This window comes from Cucurbita pepo, chromosome LG17, assembly GCF_002806865.2.
Source record: "Cucurbita pepo subsp. pepo cultivar mu-cu-16 chromosome LG17, ASM280686v2, whole genome shotgun sequence".
Lineage (NCBI taxonomy): Eukaryota > Viridiplantae > Streptophyta > Magnoliopsida > Cucurbitales > Cucurbitaceae > Cucurbita > Cucurbita pepo.
Window position 1 is genome coordinate 140,060 of NC_036654.1, and position 11,284 is coordinate 151,343.

General features: G+C 32.2%; 4 protein-coding genes across 4 annotated transcripts; 3 read left to right on the plus strand and 1 right to left on the minus strand.

Annotated features, from left to right (window-relative positions):
- The first annotated feature begins 191 nt into the window (after positions 1-191).
- LOC111778696 (protein SRC2-like) lies at positions 192-1,392 on the plus strand. The gene is made up of 2 exons (XM_023658668.1): positions 192-646; positions 765-1,392. The coding sequence occupies exons 1-2, from the start codon at positions 192-194 to the stop codon at positions 1,390-1,392; spliced, it is 1,083 nt and encodes a 360-aa protein (XP_023514436.1).
- Positions 1,393-1,848: 456 nt separating this feature from the next.
- Positions 1,849-2,328, plus strand: LOC111778697 (protein SRC2-like). Its single transcript, XM_023658670.1, has one exon. It carries the CDS (start codon positions 1,849-1,851, stop codon positions 2,326-2,328), a length of 480 nt encoding a protein of 159 aa, XP_023514438.1.
- Positions 2,329-4,122: 1,794 nt separating this feature from the next.
- LOC111779248 (flowering-promoting factor 1-like protein 1) lies at positions 4,123-4,965 on the plus strand. The gene has a single exon (XM_023659362.1). It carries the CDS (start codon positions 4,187-4,189, stop codon positions 4,520-4,522), a length of 336 nt encoding a protein of 111 aa, XP_023515130.1. The 5' UTR covers positions 4,123-4,186; the 3' UTR covers positions 4,523-4,965.
- A 1,363-nt stretch (positions 4,966-6,328) lies between these two features.
- Positions 6,329-9,144, minus strand: LOC111778271 (vesicle-associated membrane protein 724). Its single transcript, XM_023657990.1, has 5 exons — positions 8,821-9,144; positions 7,919-8,060; positions 7,701-7,821; positions 6,741-6,803; positions 6,329-6,631 (listed from the first exon to the last, which is right to left on the minus strand). Exons 1-5 carry the CDS (start codon positions 9,008-9,010, stop codon positions 6,482-6,484), a joined length of 666 nt encoding a protein of 221 aa, XP_023513758.1. The 5' UTR covers positions 9,011-9,144; the 3' UTR covers positions 6,329-6,481.
- Between the last annotated feature and the right edge of the window lie 2,140 nt (positions 9,145-11,284).

Below are 11,284 nucleotides of genomic sequence, written 5' to 3' on the forward strand. Positions count from 1 at the left end.
AATAATAATAATAATAATAATAATAATAATAATAATAATTAATTAATTAATTGGTTTGACATTTACGTTATTGAAAGTCTTTTTTACCCTTTCCTTCGCAATTAAAAAGGTCTCAAGCAAACTCAAATTTTCAAGCCTTTAGTTTTTTTCTTCTGTTCTTCTTCAGAACAATGGCTCTAAATACAGATCCCATGTGTTTAGACATTAATATAGTTTCAGCCAGAGGCCTTACTGGAGTTGACCCAGCATCCAAACCCAAGCTATACGTCGTCGTTTCATTCTTCGGCGCCGCGGTGAACCAGCAGAGGGCACGGACCAACGTGGACAAGGACGGCGGCGGAAATCCTACGTGGAACTTTGCAGTGAAATTCGCCGTCGACGTGGAGGCAGTAAAGCAAGGTATAGAGGGTAGTCTTGTCTTTGCTCTTAAATACGAGGATGGGAGGGGAGACAGAGATTTAGGGGAAGTCCACGTGTCGGTTGCGGAGCTTTTGCAGTCTGCTGGAGATGAAAAATCCATGCGATACGTTGCCGTTTCGTATCCGGTTAGAAAACCGTCGGGAGAGACGGTGGGCGTGTTGAATTTCGAATATAAATTTGGTGGTTCTCCGGCGAGTGATACACCGGCGGCTGGTTTCCCCACGAGGTAATATAAAGAAAATAGAAAGAAAAATAAGAAATTATATAAAAAAATACTCTAATATAAGTTCTTACGTTAAAACAAGCTAAACCAATCATTTAGTATTTTCTTTTCACGTTACCAGAAGCATCGGCATATATCCACCGCAATATTGCTATCCTCCGCCACCACCTGCGGCAGGATACGGCAGCTACCCACCACCACCACAACCGTCCTGTCCATATCCACCGCCGCCGCAATATCACTACACTCCGCCGCCGACATATCAATCGTACAACGTTGGACCATCTGCAACGTTGCCGTATCCACCAAACAACGCCGGACCATCAGCAGCGCCACCGTCACCCTATCCACCGTACAACATCGGACCATCAGCAGCGCCACCATCACCATATCCACCGTACAACATCGGACCATCAGCAGCGCCGCCGTATGCAAATCCATATGCCCCACAACCAACTCACGTGCAGGCACGTGCACCGCCGGTTGAGCAACGGTCGAAGCCGAAGAAGAAAAAATCGGTATGGGGATCAGCACTGGGGGTGGCCGGTGCAGTTGCAGTGGGAGTTCTCTCCGGCGTAGTGGGGTCGTCGCTTGAGCTCCCGGCGGGGCCAGATGTCACGGATTTAACGGCTGGATTTCAACCTCCGGATCCAACGGCTCTTGCCCCAACAGATCTCTCGTTCATTAATACGTTTGATCCCGAAGCTTTCAGGGATGCCACTTACGTTGATTACAGTTCGCTTATTTAATTGCTACCTTAATTTTCAATGTCCTNAATATTTTAAGTAAAAAATATAATTGAGGTATGTCGGATCGAGATCCTCAAATCTAGATTTACTCGTGGAAATAGTCATTAAGTATAATATAAACAATTCAGTAGAAAGTAACCCAAATATATTAAATAAAAAAGTCTTTATTTATTTATTTATTTATTATTATTATTATTATTATTTGGGATAATATCACAAGTATCTTAAAAGACTTGGTCCANTTAATTGCGAAGGAAAGGGTAAAAAAGACTTTCAATAACGTAAATGTCAAACCAATTAATAAATAATAATAATAATTATTATTATTATTAATTAATTGGTTTGACATTTACGTTATTGAAAGTCTTTTTTACCCTTTCCTTCGCAATTAAAAAGGTCTCAAGCAAACTCAAATTTTCAAGCCTTTAGTTTTTTCTTCTGTTCTTCTTCAGAACAATGGCTCTAAATACAGATCCCATGTGTTTAGACATTAATATAGTTTCAGCCAGAGGCCTTACTGGAGTTGACCCAGCGTCCAAACCCAAGCTATACGTCGTCGTTTCATTCTTCGGCGCCGCGGTGAACCAGCAGAGGGCTCGGACCAACGTGGACAAGGACGGCGGCGGAAATCCTACGTGGAACTTTGCAGTGAAATTCGCCGTCGACGTGGAGGCAGTAAAGCAAGGTATAGAGGGTAGTCTTGTCTTTGCTCTTAAATACGAGGATGGGAGGGGAGACAGAGATTTAGGGGAAGTCCACGTGTCGGTTGCGGAGCTTTTGCAGTCTGCTGGAGATGAAAAATCCATGCGATACGTTGCCGTTTCGTATCCGGTTAGAAAACCGTCGGGAGAGACGGTGGGCGTGTTGAATTTCGAATATAAATTTGGTGGTTCTCCGGCGAGTGATACACCGCCGGCTGGTTTCCCCACGAGGTAATATAAAGAAAATAGAAAGAAAAATAATTTTTTTTTTTTTTTTAATTTTATTTTAATGTTGTGTGTTTAAAGAATGAATTTTGACTTCTTATGTAAATTTATTGAAAATTTCTTAAACTAATTTTATATTATTTAGCACTTCTAATTTGGAATTAATTTAGATTTGAGTATAATTATAATAGTTTTAAAATTGTTAATATTAGTTTTTATAGAAATTAAATTTAAAATTTTAAAACTATAAATTAAATTATGGGATCAAATTTATAACAAAATCTATAGTAATGTAACATAATCAATAAATTATTTTTTTATGAGATTTTTTTTTTTAAATAATCATAGTTATACCTAATGTCTTTTTTTTTACAAAAATTAATTAAAAATTTTTAAATTACTTTAAATATTTTATTTCGATTTTTTAACTTTCAAAATTTTAAATTTAACGTTTTAATTTTCATTAAATATATATTCTGATTCTCAATAAAGTGATAATTGAAATAAGATATCTAAATAATAAAAAATAGTGTCCAATTAAACGAAGTATGAAATTCCATTAAAAAAAAAACAACGAATTAAAAAGATGATGATAAATTTGTAATTTATTTAAAGGGTATTTTGGTAATAATAAAATTATCAATAAATTTTTTTAATTACTTTGTTTATCCAAATCAAATCCATAATAATTCCTTCAAATCTAGCAATGAATTTGTTTGAAATTTTGAAAAATTAAAAAGAAAAAAGGAATAAAATCAAAGTCAATAAAATTGTGAATTTGTGCATGCATGAGAATATATTAAAAGGCAACAAATGTCACGTCTGAAATGCTTGAAAAAAATATTATTTCAAATATTCATTGAAAATAATTAAACTTTTTAGGATTATTATCTAATTAATTCAATAATGACAAAAAAAAGAAAATAAATAAATAGGGTATGCAATGTTTTTTTTCCAATTTTGTCCAATCAAAGGAATTTATCCTTCATTTCAATGTTTTCTACTTTATTCTATTTTGGAAAAAGAAAATCAAAATGAAAATGATTTTCTCCATTCCTTTTATTATTATTTTATTTTTTATAACATAAAAAATAGAAAATAGAAAATCAAAGGTAGATACCAACCCTACCACTAGCCACTAGGTTTGTTCATTATTCTCATATATTTATTTTAAATAATTATTGATCATAAAAAAAAATGTTTGTTTAAGGGAAATAATGGGGAATAAATTCATGTTTAGGTAGATACGGACTTAGTTAAATTAAAAACATTATACCAAATCCATGAAAATATAGAATCATGATAAGAACAATATGTGTAATAATAATTTATATAATAAGCTCGGCTTAATGTATTAATCTATATTCTAAACTTTTAATTTCGTCAATTTAAACCCGGGACTTTAATGAATATTTCATCCATGGTTTAATTATCGCTAAGTTTAGTTATATTGTTTAAATTTTACAATAATTTTTTTTTTTAAATGTTAAAAATCAGAAATAAAATGAGATTATATCTTTATTTAACGAGTAACTATTACAATATATTGAGAATAAATAAAGTTCTAGAAGCAGATATATTCTATATATTAATTTAAAAAATTCGAGAATAATTTTTCGAACACTTTAAGAATAATTAATTAAAAAGAATAAACATGTTTAATTAAGAGGATTATTTTATTTATTAAAAAGAAAAATGAGAGATTGGGTGGAGTTCTAGGGAAGATTAATTAATAATATTTATTATTATTTATTTATTTCCTTCTCTATCTATATATATATATATATATAGTTAAAACAAGCACCAAATTATCCCAATTCAGTTGTCTCAAAATCTTAGAGAGCTTTTTTGTTTAAGAACTCTTAGCTATGTCTGGCGTTTGGGTGTTCAAAAACGGCGTCGTTCGTCTGGTGGAGGACGCCGGAGTGGATAAGGCGGATGGCGGGCAGAGGTCGACGTATCGCCGGAAAGTGCTGGTGTATAGTCCGACGGAGGAGGTGATGACGTCATATGCGGAGCTGGAACAGAAACTGACGGCGTTGGGTTGGGAACGTTACTACGACGATCCAGATCTGCTGCAATTTCACAAGAGATCAACGGTCCATCTCATTTCTCTACCCAAAGAATTCGCCAAGTTCAAATCCATGCACATGTACGACATCGTCGTCAAAAATCGAAACCATTTCGAAGTTAAAGATGCCTAAACCATCTAATTCTCAAATACTAATAATAATAATAATAATTACAATAAAGAACGAAAAAAAAAAAAAAACTGATTTCCTCGGTGAGATATCTCTTCATTCCCGGTTGCTTGTGAAAAGTTAAAACGATTTGATTTGGAGCTTGTTTGAGGAATAAGCAAGTTGTGCTCTCTATCAGTTCATCCAGACATAAACTTGGAGTTAGGGCCGATTCAAAAGAAATGTTATAACCAATCGTGGACGAATTTTTTGTCTGAAAAGTGATTTGGAGATGGTCAACTTTCACATGAAATAAGGTAAAAGAACGAGCATGTATGATATTGTTTTATCTACGTTTGCTAATAATTTAGAAATTTAGTGTGTTACACGTTTGAAGTCGAGAGTCAATGGTTGTATGCGTGGTTTCAAATGCTTTATGTGATATAGAATTGTTGGTTACTTTGTTTTCGTCACTTGGAATACATTTTTTCTTTTTTCTTTCGACTTAATCGTGGATACTTTTTTTGATTTAGTTGTGGATCTTGAAACCGAGAGGTTGTAAGTGTTGAATGCAACTCTTTGCGGGAAACACTCGCACTCTTTATTAACACCAATCGAGAAGAGATTACAAGACACTCTCTACATAAGACTATTTTCATAGCTCAATTATTGGAGTTGACGCTATTGTGTTAGTGATGATATTTTAACGGTAAAAATATATTATTTTTAAATTGTAAAATTATAATAAATTTTACTCTTAATAATAATTAGGGAAAAAAAATAATTTAGACTCCTGAACTTGTATAATTTTTAATTAAATTTAGATAAAAGTTATTGCAATTTTCACTAATTCAAAAAATAGCCAAAAAAAAAGTATTTTCACAATTGTTGTTTTTGTTTCAATAATTATACCCTAAACATAATTTTCAAACATAAAAAACAATTCTATAATTATTAAACGAAATCTAAATTATTTTCTGTAATTTTCAACTTCTATATAACAAAAGTATAATAAACGGAAAAAAAAAAGCCGTAGAAAACAAAATTTTGAAAAGTAGAAAGAAAATAAGGAAAATATATATTTTTTTAATTCATTGTTACCTTGCAGTTAGTGAAATCGAAGGGAGTATATAGTAAGTGTTTTCTTCCTATTTATATAAATATTCTTTTAATTTTATATTTTATTTTAAAAAATATTCTTAAATTTTCCAGAGTTTTTAATAAATATTCAAACTTAAAAAATATTAAAAAATACCTTAAAATTTAAAAAGAAAAGTAAAAATATTTTTTGCGTTTTTAAAACTTTCATTAATACTTTTAATTTAAAAAAAAAAATACATATACCATTAGTACCACGTTTCAGAAATACTCGTAAACTTTCAAGATTAATATTAAAAAGTTTGAAGATAATCTATGAGATGCGCTAAACGGTTTCGTTTATATATTTAAAATTTAAAGTAAAAGATGTTAATACCACTTTTAAAATTTATTGATATTTTTAAACATTAGTAATAACGAGAACAACATAAATTTTTTTTAAAGTTTTAAGAGTATTCTTTAAACCGGGTTAAAAATTTAAGAGTATTTTTTAAATAAAATACTGATCATTTCTATCCAAAAATTTAATAGTAAAAAATATTTATTTTTTATTTTTTAGACTTTTTTTGAAAATTTGATATTATTGAAACTTTCAGAACAAAATTTAAAGATATTTTTATTAATTTAGCCTCGAACCAAACAAAATTAAAATAATAGTAATTAAATTCAAGATTTTCATTTAAGTACTACTTAAATTCAACGGTAAAATACAATAGAAAAAAGAAAAAATAATAAATAAATAAATGCATCCATTCAAACAGAAACTTACATGTATAAAAATATATCAATGTTGAAGAGAAAATGCATTCATCATATAGCTCCCAAGCCATAGAAAACACAAGCCTAAAGGCTAATAAAGGCTAAAGCTTTCCCCTACGGTACAAATTAATTGGTGCAATTGAATCCATGACAAATGGAAACCCAAATTATGAGCACAAGAGCTAACAATATCCCAAGAACAACTAGCTTTATCTTCATGTTCTGATACCACATCTTCCTTCTCAGTTTGGTTCCTTGTCCTCTGTAAGTCTGCGCCTGTCGGACATTCACAAAATGTTGATCATTCTCGAGTCGTTTGTAGAATGTCGTTTGTTTCTACTGATATAAGTAACTTCTTTAGAATGGCAGGGTTCGATCAACTTACCTGATCTCGAAGATTCTCCGTTTTGTCAGCTAGAGTATTGATGTTGTCACCTCTCTCAAAAGCCTGAAAGGATATTAAAAAATCTCATAATGATGCGTTGAGCGAGAAGGCAGTGAGAATCTCGATTTCGTGGAAAGGACAATGAGGAGGCGTAGATGTTCAAGGTGTAAATGATTAGTTCGGTGTCGGGTTTTATCATAAGTCGATCTTGAGCTGACTTTCAGCTTGCAAGAACTAGCAAAAAGGAACTACCCTGAAATGTAAACTGACTACTCAACTCAAACCACCAAAACCGCCAAACCGAAGCTAATTGAAGTAGTTTTTGCGTTTTCATGTAGTTTGAAGCCAACTTCAACCGACAAAAAATGGTCAAACCGCTCGGTTTTGTTTCATTCAATTTACACCACAAAAAGAATCTCTAAGAAGCACATTTAGTTTCATATACACATTAGCTAGTTCTTAGAAGTTATTGTAACGGCCTAAGTCCACCGCTAGCAGATATTGTCTTCTTTAGGCTGCCACTCCCAGATTTCCCCTCAAAGGTTTTAAAACGCATATGCTAGGGAGAGGTTTCCACACCCTTATAAAGAATGCTTCGTTCTCCTCCTCAACCGATGTGAGGGCTCACAATCCACCCCTCTGGGGCCCAGCGTCCTCACTGGCACTCGTTCCCTTCTCCAATTGATGTGGGACTCCCCAATCCACCTCCCTTCCGGGCATAGCGTCCTCGCTGGCACACCGCCAGGTGTCTTAGCTCTGATACCATTTGTAACTGTCCAAGCTCACTGCTAACAGATATTGTCCTCTTTGGACTTTCCTTTCAGATTTCCCAGTTATCTTACAGTAACTCGATTTTGACTAGGGAAACTCGTGATGATTATCTTTATTCCAAGGATTTTAAAACACGAGATGAAATGATAACTGATAAACATCAAATCCATGTTGATATATTTTGTTTACCTTGTCAAGATTCTCCAACATTATACTCTTAACTTCCGATACTTGCGCCTTCACCTTTATCAACTTTTCGATCTCTTCAGCGTGTTCGATGATATACTTCATGTGCTCTTTCATAACTGGTCTGCAAAAAATCCATGGAACTATGCTTCTTCATACAGCTAAGGTAGATATACAAATGCATATTCGAGATAACGTTTTACATGTCTAAACGAACATACCCGAAATCCTTATTAAGACTCTTCGCAACAGCAGTATCGGCTTTACCGCCCCCATATCGTTTCTTAAAGTCAGTTTTCATCCGTTCCAAAAACGATATGGATATCTGCTTACTGAGAGATTCTTTCGCCACAACACAATAAGCTGCAAGACTCCATGAAGGCACCATGTATACAATATTAAAGCAAAAATTCTTACAGCCAAAAGTTTAAGCTACCAAATAGACTAATTCAAAACGCCTTGGAAAAGAATGAAGAAACAAAATCTCCACAAATTTGAACTCAGAAACTTCACATTTTGATGCCGTATTTGAAGCTATTCTTAACAAACATTTTACAAGCATTTGCACATTGAGAAGCTGGATTTAGCTATCTCAGAACCGTTTGATTGCATGAACATTTTTCAATTCTTGCCTNGCCGTATTTGAAGCTATTCTTAACAAACATTTTACAAGCATTTCACATTGAGAAGCTGGATTTAGCTATCTCAGAACCGTTTGATTGCATGAACATTTTTCAATTCTTGCCTAATTTTGAGAAACTTAAAATGAAATTTCCGTTCAGACGATGAACAAAGTTCAAACAAGCTTTACCTAAACTAAAAATCCACAATCAATCAGAACGAACACAAAGAAACTCTTCCAAATTCCTTCATTCCGAACGAATTTGAGCAAATTAACAGCAAAAAAATTGGCGTAATAAAAGAAATCCAGCATTAATCAAACTAGATCCAACAAATTTCATCTGTAATTCAACTCCCCGCTCAGTTCCTTGCCGAAAAAGNTTAATCAAACTAGATCCAACAAATTTCATCTGTAATTCAACTCCCCGCTCAGTTCCTTGCCAAAAAATATCGAAAAGGAAGTAAATCAAAACAACTAAGAGAAGATTCAAAGCATTCTTACCATAACCATCTTCGACGAGGAAATTAAAGGTATGATGGTCGCAATTGTAAGTGAACTTATTGTTAGCAGAAGGAAGCTTCTGAAGGCACTGATTCGCAATCGCCGGAAAATTTCCGGTAAACTCGGTAAACTCGGCTAAGATCATGGTTCCTCGAGCCACGAAGCTGTAAATGAACGAGTCTTGACTCATCTTCTTCGAAGCGAATGAGTGAGCCAACTCGGACGAAGAAGAAACAGAGGAAAAATCGCCGTTGGGGAACTGGAATGAACTTCGCGTTTGGGAAATGAATAAAAAGGGAGTGTTTGGCTTTGATTAGTTTCCTTTTTTGCGAAGAAAGGGAAATTCTTATATGTCTTTCTCACTTTCATTATTCTCATTAGCGCAAAGATTTAGGGGAAGCGTCAATTAATTAAACATTTGGTCCTAAGTTTGCGTAATCCTGTCGTGTTTAAAATAAATAAATCATAATTACGACCAAATACACTTTTAATTCCTTAAATTATTTTCTCTTAAATAAAATGTATTAATTTAAATATATACCCATTTTACCCTTCAAACTTCGACGGGATACAACGATTCGGGTCTTGTTCATTGAGAGAAAAAGTGTTTTTATTTGCATAGGAGTATGATCGAGTCTGAAAATGGTGAAACGTTAGGGATCTAATTCATATTATTTAACATGAATTCTCATTTTTTTTTAAAAATTACTATTTTGTCCTTCAAAATTCTTGGATCACACAAATCGATTGATGCAGATGGGCTATCTATTCACGTTGAGATGTCCATTTTAAAAAATGGTATCTATTTGCAAATGGGCGTAATCGATATAACTATTGGGTTGTATGCATAAATACATTCTTTCATTAGGAGACATTTTTTTAGGATAGGAATAATTAAATAATAATATATTAATTTAACTGTAGAACCTTATTTCACAACCAAAAGAATAAGAATAAATACTTTTTAATATTTGAAGTTTTTAAAATAAAATAACAATATTAAAGAAAAACAGTAAATAATGATATGCGACAAAGAAAATAAAGTATGTTTAGAAATATTTCAATTATAAAAGTAAATAAAAACAGCTTTAAAAAAAATGACGCAAATATATTCGTATTATTTTTTACTTTAAAAAAACAACATACCTACTCCGTATATGATTTTTGAGTAAAACAAGCAAAGAATTGTTTTTCATTTGTCTGACGAAATAATATATATATATATATATATATTTTTGGCGTTTTTGATGATCTGATCTGTACGACAGTAAATTATTTTTGTCACCTTGTTTTTATTAGGGAAGAAATAATTGTAAATATTAAAAAAAATGTTAATGAGGAACCAAAATTAAGAAATTAATGTAAAAGAGTGTATTGTAAAAAGGAAATGAAAATTAGTTTATTTATAACAAATTAACGTTTTTTTTATTTTAATAATGGCAAGTAAAAAGATTTAAATTGAAAAATTCAAAATCATAGGAACCAAAATAAAAATATTCCAAAATCATATGAATAATATTTATAATTTAATTTTATCGGGTAAAAATTAATTTATACTAAAAAAAAATTTAAGTCGTATGAGGTAAAATTTTAAACTAACCATTTTATTAATTTAAATTGTGATTTTTACAAATATATTAATTTACAATTTATTCTGGCTTTTATTTGAACAAACTTATAATTATATCAATTTTTCATAATTTTTTTTTTGATAATTTTTAATTTAAAAATATAAATTAAGTCATTTATTAAAGTGGAGAGCTAAATTAACTAATTTTATCAATATCCTTTTTTTTTTTCAATATTAAATAATTAAAAATAAGTGTGAGCTGAGATTTGCCTCCATTTATCCTACTGCCGCTCGTTTAACAGCCCGCCAAAATGCTTCTCCACCAAGCCCGTTATCCTTTACTATAAATAACGTCGCAAAGCGAATTCGCTTAGGACTTTTTTGCATTTTTAGAGGATATGATCTCTTAGGCGCTCTCGATCCGACTTCTTCTCTTTCTCCTCATTCAGGTTTCCTTCTCTCTTATCATCTGTAATTTGATTTGTAAATTCGTGTTTAAAATCTGCACTGCGTTTGCATTTTGATCTTATCTGTTTCCGTCGATGTTGTTCCTTTCTTTAGGAAGAGATTGAGATTCCGATTGGCTTGAAATCGCGGTGTTCTACTCGGAAGCTTCCTTGAGTTTGCTGTTCATCGATGTTCTTGTGCACTTTGAAGGATACAAGAAAACAGAGGACGATTCATCGGAGATTCGAGTGAGTTAATTCTTAACCGACTTGAATTTACTTCTTAAACATGTTTGTGAATATGAAGCTACTGAAGCTTGAGATCGGATATTGTGTTTCTAATTTATGAATGAAAATTTCTCGGATGCCAGAAACAAACACTAATTCTGTACAAAGTCGATCGTTCAAACATGCGGTAGTTCACCACGTACTAACGAATTAAATTGAA